At 42.4% G+C, this 17,107-nt stretch overlaps 1 protein-coding gene across 1 annotated transcript; it reads left to right on the forward strand.

Moving 5' to 3' along the window:
• The first annotated feature begins 865 nt into the window (after positions 1-865).
• SENP5 (SUMO specific peptidase 5) lies at positions 866-15,837 on the forward strand. The gene is made up of 9 exons (XM_066325823.1): positions 866-1,943; positions 5,024-5,129; positions 5,277-5,424; positions 6,035-6,082; positions 7,984-8,061; positions 11,329-11,466; positions 13,145-13,228; positions 14,615-14,665; positions 14,756-15,837. Exons 1-9 carry the CDS (start codon positions 992-994, stop codon positions 14,864-14,866), a joined length of 1,716 nt encoding a protein of 571 aa, XP_066181920.1. The 5' UTR covers positions 866-991; the 3' UTR covers positions 14,867-15,837.
• Positions 15,838-17,107: the final 1,270 nt, after the last annotated feature.

The raw sequence follows: 17,107 nt of genomic DNA on the forward strand, positions 1-17,107 counted from the left end.
GTTTTGTTTTTCAGAAACCTTTTGAGGCAAGCTGGTTAACTGTGTTTGCCCTAAGGCGTGGGCAGTGAGAGATATTTAACCGCAGGCTAGAGAGTCATGAATTACATATGGGGAGCATGGGATGGGTGGGAATTACCTGTTTATTGCTCTACCTCTAGGGAAGGTAAATGAGCAAAGCCTGTTTACAGACCCGAGCCATTGCAGCTATCGCTTGTTTTTCCTTTTGGTGCAAGTCTTAGGGAATGTGGGGATGTGATTGGAGGAGGGGTGGAATTTTAGATAGGCATGTGGCCTGAGTGATGTGCCTTAGTGTTTTGCTATTATGTTACAGTCCAGATAGCTCTGCATTAATTTCCCTTACTCTTTCAGCTGTTTTTGAAGATCATAATGCAGCAGAAAAATGAAAAGTCATAGAAGACATTTGCTGTGGCAAAGAAGTCAGCTGCTGGCCCGGTCTGGAAGATGGACCACTGTTTTTGGGAAGCTTGGGAAATACTGCTTCCAAGAGCAATTTTTCCTAACTTAGAAGAAAAGACAGAGTGCTCAGCTATTTGTGAGCTTAAATCACAACTAACTGTACAGAAGACTGTGGTGCAGAAGGAAGACACTTGAGCTCCAAAGCAGGTGGGCTCGTGATGTGCTTCTAAATGCAGAAACTTCTCCAAAACTTATTATTGAGTCATACAGCTTTCCTTAAAAAACTACTGAGAGCAAAAAGATCCTGTCCCTATTGCAAAGCCGAAAGCTCCTCTGGAGAAGCAGTAAGGAAACTCAACAATGTATCCTTTCAGAGTGAAGATCCCCTGAATGAAGAATTTGAAACTGTTGCTGTTCTCAATAGCATCTGTGGCCATATCCATTATGTCTCACTTGGCTCGCTGGAAGGTGCTCCCTTACCTGTAAAGAAAGGTGGTTTTGTGTATAACAGGGGGGAGAGCAATAATGATGAGGGCAACACAGTCCTGGTAGTTTTAAACAACTTTAAAAGGAAATGCTGTTGCAAAGGGAGTGGAATGGAACTTGTGGCCCCTTGACAGCTCTAAAGAGGTCCAAATTTAATCATCATTCTGTAAAAAAGAGATTTTTATTTATGATGCATAAGAAACTTTCTATGGTTAGGTTTCGGTATAGAATCATAAAATTCCCGAAACTTCGAGCAAGAGGCAAGACTTGCAAATTAAGAAAAATCAAGCAAAGGTGGGTGCAGAAAGTTACAAGGGACCATCAAGAAACGCTTCAGCGGGATTTTGAAAGTAGATTGTGTAATCTGTTTTCCTCCTGGAAATCTAAAAGTAAGCGTCTTTGGAAGCGGTACAGCTTATCAGATATGAACAATAACACACCCGAATCTTTAGGAGCGGAGAATGAGATATGTGCCCCTGAGATCTGCCACACGCAGGATGTGCCTGCTGAGCCGTGCTCTGAGGGTCCACAATCCAGAGGGCAGGATGGCAATGTGGATGCTGTCCCACCAGAACTGCATGTTAGAGCTTCTCCAGAGGCAGAAACCTGGCACCAGGTGGAGACCAACGGGGCTCTGGCAGAGGATCGTTGCTCTGACATTGTCGTCTCTGTGACAGAAAAAGAAATTGCTGTTTCCGATGAAGATGGTGCAGAATCCAAGGAGGTTGTGGGTGTAGATGGAATGACACTGTTGCAATCCTCCTTGCAGGACTCTGATGCCAGTGATCATTTTGCAAATGGACCTTTATCCATGGAGCTGACACAGAATGAGGACAGCTATAGCCAGATGGAAGTAGAAGGCTCCTTAAACTTGGACATTTTTAGTTCAAAATTACTAGATCATCCTTACTGTAAAAGTCCTCTTGAGGAACCTTCACCAGAAAGCACAGGACTGAAATCAGGAACTCGGAAGGGAGGCAAAAGGAACAGTCAGAAAACTTCCCGAGTGGCTGATGAGCAGTTGGCAACGTGGCTTTGTGGTACACCTTTTAAATATCTTAGGGCATCCAGGAGTTCCTGAAAGCTACTGCATGTATTGTGGAGTTTACATATTGTGTTAATGCCTTTATAAAAATGGTTTCTTATTTTGAATTGTAAAGGTCACTTAGCATAACATTTGATTAAATGAGGCTGCAAAGAGGAGAGCTGCATGGAGGAGAGCTGCATGAAGGAGGGACAAATGAATGTATATCTTACAAGTTATTTTAAGATTATTTTATTTTAGAGAATACAATGTAGTTTAATTGGAATCTGCAGAAAATTGTTGATAGAAATTTTAAATGTCTTATCATGTGGAATCAAAAGGTTCAGGTTTTTAACCAGTTGACAATTGCTAATCTTAATTTGGTTTTTGAAAATCCTTGGTATTCTAATGCTTCCTTTTACCCTTATACTCTCTTGCTCTTAAACTAAATCACTTAAACTCAGGTTTTGATAGCCAAGTACTGTTTGTTGTCCCTTAGTTTTCTCTCCAGTTGTTCATAGAGTAAGTTTAAATGAATGCTATGAGACAATATTTTTCAAAAAGACTAGTCTTAGCAAAGGTTCAGCAGAAAGGCTCTGGGGTTTTTTGTGTTATGCTGAGCATGCAGTATATGATAGTCTTTCTAAAGAGGAGGATAATAAAAATAGTAATTGGTTTCTTATTTATGTGTAGCAGCTTTCTACGCACAGAGTAAGGAGCAGTAAGCTAATACATAGTGCCATCTTCTACCACCAGTGTAACTTCAGAGATGTTCTGGTAACTTCCTTTGGAGAAATTGGCTTTTTTGAGTCCCATAAACTTTAAGCTGGTGTCAATGAATGTTAAAGGAATTGTTTGAAGTTTGATGTGCTCTGATTTTTTCTGCCTACCTGTTTGTCCTTCAATTTTAAAATTGATTTCTCTAAAGCAAAATGTGAAGAAGGAGACAGTGAACCTCAAGAGAGGAGTTAGCTCTCCACATCCATATCTGTAAGTTAGTGTGGGATGTGTATCTCTGTGACTGGCTTTATGTGATCCAGCAAGGACCAGATGCTGTGTGAGAAATTGAGAGAAACTGTGGTAACCCAATGCAGTTTTAAAGTCCGTCCATCAGAAAAAGAGATGTAATCCTTCTATAACAGGCAAGAGCCAAGGTTGTATCAGGGTGGCAAAGGTTAAAGTTTTGTGGTCTGACAGTATAGTTTTCTCAGCTGAAAAGCTGTAAAGAAGAATTTTAGTTGTGTATAACTGTGTACAGGAGCTTCTGAGTGTTTAGGAGTGTTGTTAATAATTAACTGCACCCTAAAAGTGCTAACCTGGCAAGAGTTCCTAGGGTAGAAACATGAAGGAGGTGCAAGTGTTAGGGCTGCTTGTGGGTTTTGAATTTCTCTGCAGCAGCTGAACTGGGACGTTAATGGACTGCAATGCTTAGTGCATTCAGAAGTGCTATTAGGTATCAAACAGCCCCATGGTAATTCCTGTTCATGATGGGTATCTGATTTTGCCCCACGGCTGAACTTAGTATTCTTTTCCTTGAGTTACACCAGCCCAAGTGAGGTCAGTGTTGCTGGAGGTCTGGAGCTCTGCTGCTCTTAGTTGCAATGATGAGAACAGTTCTTCCTCTGTCTACTAATAAAAAGCATTAAACATTTTTATATATTAAAACAGAATGAGGTACACTCATAAGCCCCATGCATTATCCATCTGGACTTCTAGCCAGAGTGAGAAACACAGTTTACTGAGATGTAAGGGATAAAAGTTGTTAGGCAAAAGTGTGGCAGAGTTGCAAGGAAGGTTCTTTTCCCATGAAGAATGCTTCATTGTAGTTTGATCTTGCTCTTCAGTCCTTCCTCCCTTCCTTCTGTCACACTTCTAGTTATATCTTCACTGCTATTCTCAGCTCTTAGTGTTTTGGGTTCTTTCTTAGTCTTTGTCCTTTGGGTTTTATTCTTACTGCTGTTCTTCTGGCACTTTTTCTGTCTAGTGTTTCTCTCATCTTGCTTTTTCCTATCCTGATCTTGAAAGTTTCCAGGAAATGTTTTTAAAGCCTTAGTAAGCACACACTGTCCTATCCAGTGATGCTCTGCCATCACACCCCAGCCTCAGAAGAGTCCTGGACTTTGGATTAATGCAATTTTCCTGGACTCTGATCTCAGATCCAGCTTTCTGTACACACCAGCTTTCTGTACACAGAACACATGTTTTCTGCTGCCTCTGAAAATTCGTTTTCAGAGAGCTGAACAACTTGATCTTTTTTCTCTTGTTTACTAGCAAGTGTTGAAATCCTGTTCTCCATTCTCTTTCATTCTCAGAGTGGTTTTGGATGCTTGTGTGGCATTTATATCTTCAGTGTTCCAATCTTGTGTTTGAGAAAGAAAAAAGTCTATTTCCTAGGTTTTTCAATTCCTCTAGCATTCATCTCTTCATTATTTTCAAGTTTATATCTTTCTCTGGTGTGGTTGCTCAGTGTTTTCCTGGGCAATGGCAGGCTGACATGGCTGTCTGTGTCACCTTAAATGCCATCCCTGGGATACAAGGGTAGAGGAGTTAAACTTGCTGGGATCCTGTCTGGAGTCTTTTCCGTTCGCTGTGGTGCGGCAGCGGAACTGAGCACACTGCAAACACTGCCAGCTCCAGCTGCCTGCATTTGAGGAGAGTCATTCTGCCTGCCATAAGGACAGGATACTGGCTTTTCAGTGAAACCTGTTGCAGGAACTGATGGCTTTTCACGTTGCAGTAAAGTGATTTAAAATGCTAATTGAAGTAGGGAAGGGGATGAATTCTTCTCTAGCACGGGTATAATTAGTTTGCCGCAGATACGAATGTGTATGGCAAGAACAGGGGCTGATCTTTTCCTGTGAAGCTGAGTGATCAGATTAATGTATTTTTATTTTTGTCCTTCTTCCCCTACCCCCGCTTTTATTTAATGTTGCCAATTTGAGCTTAGCTTCCTTAAATATATCCTTGCCATGTGTGCATGTTGGTTGGGTGCAGAATAACTGCTGCTTGTACCTGTGAGAACTGAGAGCTTTATTGGATTGGTGAACTCAGAGGTTTTTATATGTTTGCACTTTCATTTTTCTGGTATATTTAAAGGATTCCTAGATGAAGTTATGAAGAAATATGGCAGTTTAGTACCACTCTGTGAAAAAGATGTCATGGGAAGATTAAAAGAAGTCTTTAATGAAGATTTCTCCCATAGGTGTGTAGCAGTATCACATTGTACACCTGGTAAAGAACAAATCACTTGCATTGCTACTGCATGCTCTACATCTAACAATTAGTGGAACAGAGTCCATTTGACATGACCTTGATTTGAATTTTCTCTGCCTTTTCAATCCTGTTTTAGAAAACCTTTTATCACCAGGGAAATCATGAAGTATCGGGAAAAACATCCAAAAACCTCCACTTGCAATTTCCGGGTCTTCTATAATAAGCACATGCTAGATATGGATGATTTGGCTACACTGGAAGGCCAGAACTGGCTGAATGACCAGGTCAGAGATGCTTGGTGTTTATGTGTTTCCTTAACCCTTTTTGGCCCATTTATATTAGAATACCAGTTGTACACCCTCTGCTGACATTACAGGTGGACTATCCTTACTTTACACTTCAGTCCAAGGAGTGGTGGGCAGCTTTTACAGTGACAGGTGCAGTGAGTCTGGAAGCTGAGAGGTGTCACAATTAGACTGTTTACTTTTGAAGAAATGATAAACTATTTTGATAAAATAGTGGCTACCCATATAGATTTTAGTAACTTTTCCCATCCCCGGCTTGAGCAGATTACAAGAATGACAGAGTGAAACAGCAAAGTGTGGCCCACAGCCAAAAAAGCCAGGAAGGCTGCAGAACCCAGGGCATGCACCAGTAGATTTAAATTGAATTAAACTGCATTTAAGATTGAGACAGACTTGAAGCAGCCAGTTACAGTCTCTCTCCAGGATGACCACTATTAGTTGCAGAGTGCTTGTCCTTCAGACAATATGGCTCTAAAGGCTCCTCTCCGTATTGCTGGTTTGAGTGGGTTGGGGCCTAGGTTTTGTGGGCATTTGTGAATTTGGGTCTTAATAAATTGTGATATATTTAACTCTTTACTAACTCTTGCAGATAATTAACATGTATGGTGAACTCGTAATGGATGCGGTCCCTGAAAAGGTGAGGGGGTTTTGTTTCTACACAAATGTGCCTAATGAGAGATGGAGAGGGGAGGGCAGAACTTTGCACACTTCAGATACTGAATGATATTTCAACTCAGTGATGGTCTGAGTGGTTCCATTATAATTTGTTGCTATGTGCTGCTCAGATTTTCTACCTTTCCTTTTCCCTTTTCTGTGCTGTTGCTCTTGTTTCAGGTACTGACTGTATTAGCTCTGCAGGTGATCTCTGTGGTAGCCTAATGTCAGTGATGTACCTGTAGAAGATGTGCCCTGTTTTGGCCCATCCTACTCTCCTTACTTCCCTAGAGGTTTCTGTTTCCAGCTTATCTACTTCTAAAGTGCTGTATTCATGCCTTTGCTCACCAGCCTGGTGTTTCAGCTGAAATTTCTGATGAAGATGGATTTCTGCTGAGATGACAAACCATGAGTGTTAGCATCTGAACCATGCACGTGTGCTGCTTGCACTCACCCTCCCGCCCACCTCGTAGCTGTGGGGGCTGTAACAGCTCAAGCTGTGTCAGCTGCCTGCCTGGTGAATGTGAATTTATGTAGGGCTGCTTGGTTCCTTGGCAGTATCGACTCTGCAGGACTCTTGTTTTGTGCGTCCTCCTCAGAATGCTTACAGCTTTGCAGCTGCAGTTCCTGACTGTTGGTGGCAGTTGAGAGAAAGAAAGCAAAGGAAAAGTAATCAAGATAACACCCCCCCTCCCATTTCGTGACTAAATTTGCAGTGACAATTATAAAAACCCATCTGTTTACTAATAAGGCAGAACAGTTTTCAGGTGAGACCACAAAGGAAGAACCAAACAAAGCCATTCTTAGATGAGCTCTGCACAATGGAACTCTTAAAATCTTCAAGCTCTGAGGAAAGAGTGTTGTTGCTTTGATTGGAGGTGATGGTGATTCTTCATTAGTATTCTCCATATTTCCTGAGTGTGCTAGGCTTGGGGTACTGGAGATTGTATCTGTTTGCTTGTGTCTGCTTTTTCTTCCTAGTGCATAATTGAAATCCTCATGGGAGATTTTGTGCTGGTACCTCAGAATGTGGTTTTGAAGTCTGTTGGCATAGCTAATGGATGTTAGGCTGTGTTCTCAGATGCTGAATTTATAACTTTTTTTTCAAGTAACAACTCAAGCCTTCTACCACCTCTACACTAGCAGAATTATTAAAAACAGATGTTGCAGATTTCTATTTGTATTAATCTGTTCCTATAATTGAAAGAAGCTAAGCACAGGGAATAATAGTGTTAACCTGGAGCTAATTATTTTTTTGCATAAGCCTACATCTTTTTGTCATAAATGTCTGTTTTCACTTAACAAATGGATTGGTCATACCTTAAAAATACTTCTCAATAGCAGAATATTGTTCTTGTTGGGAGCTGGTCATAAGAGTTGAATACCAAAGACAGTGTTGTTGGACTAAATCTCATAACTGTTTTGATCAATTTTCTTTTTCTGAGTCTCAGTTTCCAACAGCTAAAGCCAGAAGTTACTCCCTTCTCCACCACCCCCATTTTTCCAGTCCAATGTTCTCTTCCTTGGTCCCTGCAAAGAACAGCAAAAACTAACTCCTTGTCCTGGTGTTCTTCTCCCATGTCTGTCCCCAACAAAACAATTAAACATGATATGCCTGGAGATACAAAAATGTAAATATAAATGCTGCAGTGGCTTGCATGATATATTATAGGGAAATAAGGCTTATTTTATTAGCTTGCTGAAGAACAGTAATAGTTGAGGCTTGGCAAAGCCTCTGTTTGTCCCTACTGGGTTCTGTTTCTAAACCTGCATTAAATATTGCCTCATTACAAGTTGTTTTGTATAAATTATCCTGGGAAGGGGAATGACTGTGCATGCAAATTTCTGTGCTCATTCCTCCTCTCTCTCTCTCTCTCTTTTTAGGTTCATTTCTTTAACAGCTTTTTTCATAGACAGCTCGTAACCAAAGGATATAATGGGGTAAAACGATGGACTAAAAAGGTACCTTTAATGTGGTGTCATCAGTGCTGGGGTTCTGCTGGGCTGGGCTCAGTCACTAACTTGAAGCTGGGTTATGGTGTGTTGTTAGCAAAGAAGCTGTACAGTGGGAAGGGCTTGATGAAAATAGTGTGGCACTATACAAGTGTAGTACGGGTAGGTTGTATTTGGAATGGCTAAATCTTCAGAGGGGGGTTATCTCTTTGTGTATGTTCATGCAAGTTAATTTAACTGCAAGAAATGTCTCTTACTGCTCCTGACAGTGCCAGGTACACTAATCTACAGGAGAGCAGACTTAATTCTGCTTTTTCCTTTTATCTCAAACTGGTGACAAAATCAGCCTTTGACAAAATCAAATTGTTACTCCAAGTAACACATAGCAGGTACTAGAAATCAGAAAAGAGACCCATAGTTAATAAGCCAGACTGTTGTTCTCATGACAAGAACAGAACTCACCTTGCTTTCCAGAACTCACACCAGATCATGGGTGTGATATTTTCAGGGGTAGCTAATGCAAAAAGAAATACTCTCCTTTTTTTTCTTTTTTTTTTTTTTTCTATGAACATTTGTCCTTTCTAATATGGGAGATGAGGCAAGACTAATCAAAGGCCGTGTTTGAATGTATGATCTTTCTGCAGAAGTACTTAAATAGCACACATCTGTGATATGCTAGAGATGAACTCATTATCCAAATATAAAATCTATTCATATAATTTATTAAAAATCTCTTTAAAGAGAAATGGAATATCGGTGCTTAATATTCCCACATATTATTTTTTAAACGTCCTTTTTCTCCAGCAACCCAAGTTTTGTAAAACCCCCCAAAATCAAGGTAGATTCTGAGAGCAGAATCTGTATTGTTGCTGCTGAGACGTACCTGATGAGACAGGACAATTTTTAGAATTTACACTTAAATTCCTGAGGAATCTCTCAATCAAGAATGAGAACTAAGCAGTTTCTATTCTGTAGACTCCTTCATCCTGCAATGTGCAATTAAGGGGAATTTGTTTCTGCTCTTCAAACACACCAGAGTATTGCACCATGTTTTGTAAGTGTTCTCTCCTAGGGTACAGGATATCCTTTGCTGGCTCTGGCTGCAGTGGTTTCAGAGCTCCTGTTTGTGTGTGTCCCTTCTGATCTCCCATCACACTGGCACTCTTACACAGAGCTGACTCTGCTCTCTTGCTGAAGTGAGTCTGGGTTGCCACCATTCTTCCTGTACATCAGTTCTTCACTGAAGACCCCACTTTTGGCTGCCTGTTTCTACTGTTCTGCTGCAGAATTGCACATCTGCAGTAATCCCACAACTGGGGCCACCTGAGGACCCTTGAGTTTCGTATGGTTCTGCTGTTGCTGGACATCACAGAAGATGTAGTTCATTTATCTTATTCCAGTTTTCCTTTGTGGTCTCAGCTTGCTGCTGGCTGACATCCCTCTGCTTCTCTCCAAGAATGATGGATCAGTGTGTAGCTAGTGTGCTGTAATCCAGTCAGGAAGCAGTTTCTGCAGGTGGGAGCAGGGTCGATGCTTGTCACAATCAAAGGACTGTTGTGAGCCTGGCTGGCTGATAACTGCTGTGAATGCCCAGACCTTTTTGTCTCTTCAACTTCCCATTGTTACTCAAGAAATAGACTTTTCTTTCCTACAAAAGACCTGCCCTTGCCAGTAGTGTTGCAATTATGTACTGTTCAAATTGCACAGTGCTTTAAAAAAACAGGAAAAAAGCTCAGAAATCTTCCCACAGGATGAGTTCATTTAGTTCAGTATTCTATTTTTGCTTATTTTGTGGACTGTGCCACCAAAACCCCAGTAATTAGACACTCATTTCAAGAGGAGCTAGGAGAAGGAAGATCATGAAAGGCCCTGGCTTGGCTGGCTTCCAAAAGTATAAAGGCTCATCTGCCATACAGACACTGGGGGTGTTGCATCTGATTTACTTGTTCTGTACTTCAAGACCTTTTCCCTTGTTTGCTTGCCTGTGACCATTATACATCTGCTACAAAGTTAGTTTTGTGAAAGCATGAATCTGCTTTACCTCCCTCCCCTCCTTTCCTCTGCTCACCAAAGCATCCTGCACTCCTCTGCCTTCCTCTGGCAAGTCCTAGAGCTGGTGTTAGAGAAGAAAGGGTCAAACTGCAAGCTTGCTAGTTTTGTGGGGTATTTGTAATTATAGCTTCTTCATAGAATCATGGAATAGTTTGGGTTGGAAGAGACCTTACAGATCATCCAGTTCTGCCCTCCTGCCATGGGCAGGGACACTTTCCACTATCCCAGGTTGCTCTAAGTCCTGTTCAGCCTGGCCTTGGGCACTTCCAGGGGTGGGGCAGCCACAGCTTCTCTGGGCACCCTGTGCCTATGTCTCACCACCCTCACAGGGAAGAATTTCTTTCTAACATCTCATCTAAACCTGTCCTCTGTCAGTTTAAAGCTATTCCCTCTTGTCCTATCATTCCATGCCCTTGTCCAAAGTCTGTCTCCAGCTTTGTGTAGTCCTTTAGGTATTTAAAGGTTCTGTAAAGTCTCTATGGAGCCTTCTGTTCTCCAGACTGGACAGCCCCAATCCCTCAGTCTGTCTTCATAGCAGAAGTACCCTAGGCCTCTGAGCGTCTTTTTGGCTTCCTTCCTGCTCCAACAGATCCACCTCCTTCTTTCACTGGGGGCCTCAGATCTTGGCACAGCACTACAGGTGTGTTCCCTTGTGAGAGCAGCAGAAGGGCAGAATCTCCTCCCTGACTTGCTGGCCTCACTGCTTGTGATTCATTCCAGCATGCATTTGGCTTTCTGGGCTGTGAATTCACGTTGCTGCATTGTGTTGGGCTTCTCATCAACAACCCCAAAGTCGATCACCTACTCACAAAGCAGCTCTGATGGAAATGAGTGGTGCTCACACTGTACAAGTGTCATTACTGAAGAGATGTAGCTAACCTAAACTGATGCTCGATTGTATTGCCATCATTACCTAATGATGAATCCCACTTCAACACAGATGTTTCAGTGCAGCATGAATGGGATTTTGTCACAAATACAGTAGTGATTAATTCTGACACTGTTTGAGGTTCCACAGACACTTTCTGGACTGTAACTGTATTTTTGTCCTTGCTGATAAGTTGTGTATTAGGTAAACACGAAGAATGTGATGAAAGAGTGAAGGGGGCAAAAGAAGATTTCAGTTATGAAGTGGCAGAGAGGAAACCTGGATACAATTAATCTCTTGCTTTGCTGTATTCTGCCTGTGGAACTCTGTCTAATATATGTTGTTCTTTTTGCCAGGTGGACTTGTTTAAAAAGACTCTCTTGTTAATTCCTATTCACCTGGAAGTCCACTGGTCCCTCATTACTGTGAACATCCCCAGTCGAATTATTTCATTTTATGATTCCCAAGGCATTCATTTTAAGTTTTGTGTAGAGGTAAGAGTGACAGCTCTGTCTGCAAAGTCGGAACTGTTTTCTTAAACAAAGCACTCCCCCTTTGTTTCTGTCCAGCCATAAACCTTAAATGTGGTACGTCTGTCATTGTCTTGCTGTGTATGAAATGAGAATCAGCCTGTCCTGCTGAGGAGTCTGAAGCACAGAGCTCGAGGGTCACAGCAGAGCTGAGACCTGAGGTCAGATTGCCTATTGCCCAATTAGCCTGACCGTGTAATCAGCACAGCTTTGGTGACTCTGACTTGGCACTCCCACAATGAGCAGGAGCTCAAAGCCCAGTGCCATGGGGAAGCAGAAGAACCCCAAGGAGAGTGAGGGCATTTCTTTCATCTCTTAAGGGATTTGTGTTTAGGATAAATGATAAATTGTGGTCCTTTAGGGGATAGGTTGCCTGGGTGAGAGCACAGGACTGAAGATACCATAGTGTTGCCCAGTGGGGTTTATGTGTTACTGTGCTATTAACAGTGTATTGCCTTTTGCCTTGCCCTGCACTGAAACAGGGTGTTTGCCTCTGGTTATAACCCAGCAACCTTTCAGGGCTGCAGCCTGAACACTGGAGTTAAATTATCAGTCTTCTTGATAAAGAACAGCCAGGAAATTTTTGCTGGGCTTAGCAAATTGTAATGACCCTCTTACAAAAGCTAATTTTGTCAACTTAATTGCTTGCTTGATGCAGCAGGCCTCTACTTTTAACTGTGTGTGGTTGTTGGCTTACAGAGGAGTAGTAATTATTGTACCCAGGAGAGTTCCCAGGTAGGACTTCTGAATGAAGATAGTATGCCTGCTGGCATTTGCTGAGGATGAAGCTAATGTTTGTCCTGGGAGCAAGAGATCTTATGCTCTCTAGCTTGTGAGTGTGCAGCATGAACCAGCCGTCCCTCTCGGCAGCCCTATGGTCTCTCCTGCAGCCTGGCAATGTGGTCTGTCCCATCCCATTCCAGGCAAGGCATTTGCACCTGAATGTCTCACAGACATGAGGAACTTTTATTTGTGCCTGTTTTAGGGGCAGGAGGGGAACAATACCCCAAAATTCACTGATCCACACTAAGGTGAATATTTGTGTGCTGCAGTGTTTAAATTGTGCTGTAAATGCCCAGCCTGTTTACAGAGAAGTAGGATTTGCTTAACCTGAGACCATAGTCTCATTTATCTTGCTTCCTTCTCTTCGCTTGTGTCAGCCTATTTTTTTTCCTGTATGTCACTAAAACTCTCCCTGGAGCTTTGCTGATTAGCTGCAGAACTTGAGCATTTTGTATTGAGACTCCAGCAGGAAAATGCGGTTGTATTTAATGTAAGGGGCTTGGTGTCAGCCAGTGAGCCAGGAAAGAACACATGCCAGGCTGCTCTGGTTTTCTCTGGATGTCTGGGAGCACTCTGACCTTGTGCCTGGGTGCCACAGCTACTCTGATAGGACATAGAGCAGTGTACAGTGTGGCTGAGGGATGGTAGAGCTCCCCTTGATAGACTAAAATGAGCCTTGATGGTAGAAGGCACAGTACCCACAAGAGTTCATTTCTTTACCTCTAGATTTGAGCTCAGCTCCTAATGCTCACCTGAAATTTGTCCTCTTTATCAAAAAACTAAGCAGTCAGTGTCTCTCTCCTGTTCTTTAGTGGATGAATAATATTGCTTTCCCCCCCCCGCCTTTTTGTCTTTAAAGAACATTCGAAAGTATTTGCTGACTGAAGCAAAAGAGAAGAATCGCCCCGAGTTCCTTCAGGGTTGGCAGACTGCTGTGACAAAGGTAAATGACAGCACTTTGAGCCCTGGGGTCTGACTTTGTGGGAGATTTCATGAAGCTGCTTCTAAATTCATATATTTGTACAAGTGGTAAATGGGTTTTTGCTGCCCACATGGAGGTTGCTGGGAGAGATGCAGGTAGTTACACATGGGAATTCCAGCTCTGTTGCTCATTCAGCTCCCACCAGGGCTTTAGCACTTTCTGCAATTGACTTGGTGATCTGAGCCTTTCTCTGGACAATTAACTGCAGGCACAGCAAAACCTGCAGCTGGTGTCCATATTGACACAAGGTCAAGCACTGAATGAGCTGGACACTCAGCTGCTCCCCTTCTCCTGAAAAGGCTGTTCTGAATGGATGGGCTTTGGTGAGGGAGGGAACAGGCTGGTGTTGCTCCTGCTGATATTTTATGTTTGCTATGGATAGAGGGCTTTGGTCTCCAGGGCTGTTTGTGGCACATTGCGTTTGATCGCAAGTAAACAAAGTCTGGCAACAATAAAATGCAATAACTTGTGTGTAGTGTAAATGAGGGAATATGTAATTTGTGTAGCCATCCCATAATGGCTCCAAAGATATAAAACAGGTCATTGCACACTAGACATACTTCCAACAGCTCCCTCCTTGCACAGGTTTATTTTTAGATGCTGATACAATGATGAAATGATTCCTCTACACTCATGCACAACCTGTGCAGTCAGTTCATCCTCCTGCATTCTGTGAGGCAGATCTGGGAGTTGAGAGAAAACAATTACGTTGCCTTTTCAAGTGCCAGAGACATAATAGCAGTAGTGATTGGGACTTTTTAGCTCTGCATATCAAAATTGAGCATGTTTGAGGAAATAATGAAGGTTGAAAGTTATCATTTGAGACTGCCTTGCTCAGTCCTGTTGCCTAGTAATGAACCATTTGTCATGTTCTCTGAAACCCTTCGGTGTGGCTGGGGGAGGAAAGCCACTGCTGGTAGCATGGATGCTGAGAGTAATCTTCCTCTAGGCCTGTGTGACTTTGCTGATATAGTTTTGTCCTGTGTAAAGTAGATAATGCTGTACAAACATTTATTTAAACTAATTGAGAAGCTGTTCTGTGTAGGTCACTAAAAGAAAATAAACTTGAAAGAAAGACTTGTAATTTATTTTCTGTCCTACACTATATATTTTTCTAAATATTAGGTGTTATTCTAACAAGGTGTTGAGTGTCACCTTGCAAAGTTTGTGTGAGATCAAGTAATTACAACTCCAGTTTCTAGTGCTGCAGAACAGCTAGCTCTGAGCATGAGACAGCTGATCCTTATGCTGAATCTCCTTTTGAACTTTGAGCAGGAGTTAGAGAACAAAAGGATAAGTTAAAGGATAAGGATCTGACATGTCTCTGGTTGTTTCTTTTCCTTTCAGTGCATTCCACAACAGAAAAATGACAGTGACTGTGGGGTTTTTGTGCTCCAGGTAAGAGTATTCCATTTTAAAGATCAGTGGCCTGTATTGTTCATGTAGTAAATGTCCTTTTTTTCAACCAAGCCTTTTCCTTTTCCCCAGTACTGCAAGTGCCTCGCCTTAGACCAGCCTTTTCAGTTCTCCCAGGAAGATATGCCCCGAGTGAGAAAAAGGATTTACAAGGAGCTGTGTGAACGCCAGCTAATAGACTAATAAAATGCAGCCAACCTAATTTCTCTGGCATTTCTGACAAGTTGCAGCTGGTGTTTGTGTACTTGAATTTCTGAAAACTTCCATGAATTTTGAGCGATTCTCAGCTGAGTGGTGTGGCCACTGTTGTTACCTCAATCTTTTGCAAAGTTCTTTAATTGGCAGAACATAACAGAGCTGCCATAGACTATTCCCAATGTCAGTTTGGTTTTCTTATGTTCTTTCCTGTATTTAATATTTATTATTTCAGCATGCATATAGGCAAAGCATGCAACTAAAACCATGAAACGGTAGATTTGGGGCACCTTTGAGGTGTAGCTAGAAATGACAAATACAGGTGAATTTGTCTGGAAAAATAAAGATGCATGATATGTTTTCTGATGCAATAATGCTTTGAATGTATCAAAAAAAATCAATGCCATAAAAAGAACAGCTAGAACCTTTGATAGTTCCATTGTCCCTGTTGTGGCTGTGTAATTCTGAATACCACATTTTAGGGTGGCTAAACTCATCTACAATTTTAATTTGTGAGGACCCCCTTTTTCAAATAGTTCAAGTTGCTAATAAAGTTTGTTCTGTTAGCATTTCTCTGGCTGTCGTTATCAGCCTGTCCCTATAGATAAAAAGCAGCCTTTGCACAAATAAAGCTTCAGCACTTGTCTGTATAATAGAAAGTACAGAAGTGTTCAGTCAGTCAGATGGATGGTAACTTCCTGGATGCTGCAGAAGTCTCCATGATGTGTGTATTAAGGAGAATTATAAAGCTGGCCCTGAAGAGTCACAGCTTAGATAGTAAGATAAACTCCTTGGCTGTAACTGTTTACATCTCAAATGGCTTTGAGTCATTTCTCAGATCCACGATATGCAGTGAAAATGTACCATTTCTCCCTTCAGCTGTCTTCAAAGCTTGTTGTCTTTAACCTCCCGATGGCTTTTGCTTTTGTTCAAATGTAAATGAATTAATTTCTGCTGCATCTGCTGTTTGATTGTCTCGAACATCCCTGGTTTTGTCCGCGTTCAGTAGCGCCGATGGGTCTGGGTGGGAGTTCCAGCACTTGTGGTGGGTGCAGTGCAAACACAGCGGGGTGATGTCATCCTGCTCCAGAGGGGTGGGAGCCCACGAGCCCTGCCCTGAACTCTGCAGGGTTCTTGCGCTGGGCAAAGGAGGAGTGAGAACGGTGGATCTGCTGGGCTTTCACCTTGGTCTGTAAACTGCGATGTGCTCCTTGCTGAAGAGAGCTACTTCTGTTTGAAGAGATTGTTGTCTGGCACTGCTACACCAGCAAATGTCTTTGCTGTGTTTTTCTGCCAGATACAGGAATGAGCCCAGAGGAAAAGTATTTTCATTGCTAAACATCATCTGCTGCACAGCTTCACTTTGTGTCTGTCCATAGCCCTGGCTTCTGATGGAGGAAAACCACTTTGACTTCCCTGTCTTGCAAATTAATTCAGACTTGAGCTAAGCCAGGTGCAAATCCCTCCTAGATGACGGGAGGGAGAAGGGAGGGAGTGCCAAGCACAGTCAGGCCGGGAAGTGGAAGCACGTGCGCACTGTGCTGTGCTGGAGAAGGAGTTCCTGCAGTATCCTTGCATGTTCCCACTTCCCCTTGTTGGCAGCTGGCAAGGACTGGCTTAATTTAGCAAGATAAGGAAAGCCTTAAGCACTTGGTTAGATAATTTAAATGAGGAACTTAATGAATCAGAAAGAACCTAAGACCCAGACAGGCGAGATACATCTGCCCTTTGTATGGTGCAGAGCACCCCACAGCACATGGTTTATTTGTGTTTCCCTGAGGTGGAACTGACAGGTGAGTCAGTCTTGAGGTGAGTGTTTGCCAGAAGCGGAGGGTGACTTCCATGACAATTGAAACTTGGAATGTAGTTTCTCCTGTGGGGTAGCACATATAAGCCAGTGCTGCCATTCTCATCTTTTCTATACACTGGTGTCACGTGTTATGTGGTGGGACGACTGTAACCCCAAGGACAGTTCCTCAATATAATTTGCTGCTAAATGTATATTCTGGTAGGAAGGAATACACAGAATTGGGTGGCCAGGAAGAGATGAGGCAGTGGTGCCACTTTGGGTACATGCAAGTGAGGCTTTTTTTTTCCAAGTAAGACTTCTGGCAGAAAGGGAGTGGAACAATAAGAGAACCGCATAAGCAAATTGCTTTTATTTTCAAAACATGAATAATTTGGTAAAGAAGCTTGAAGGGTGTCCTGTGAGACTACCAGTCTGGGAGG

The sequence above is a fragment of the Sylvia atricapilla genome, chromosome 10, assembly GCF_009819655.1.
Source record: "Sylvia atricapilla isolate bSylAtr1 chromosome 10, bSylAtr1.pri, whole genome shotgun sequence".
NCBI classification, from domain to species: domain Eukaryota; kingdom Metazoa; phylum Chordata; class Aves; order Passeriformes; family Sylviidae; genus Sylvia; species Sylvia atricapilla.

Bases quoted from the DNA above. Each gene is read 5' to 3' on its own strand.
- SENP5 (XM_066325823.1), top strand. From the start codon at position 992: ATGCTGTTGCAAAGGGAGTGGAATGGAACTTGTGGCCCCTTGACAGCT. The intron at 6,083-7,983 runs GTGAGGGGGTTT...CTCTCTTTTTAG, and splicing joins TGGATGCGGTCCCTGAAAAG to GTTCATTTCTTTAACAGCTT. The intron at 14,666-14,755 runs GTAAGAGTATTC...CCTTTTCCCCAG, and splicing joins GTGGGGTTTTTGTGCTCCAG to TACTGCAAGTGCCTCGCCTT.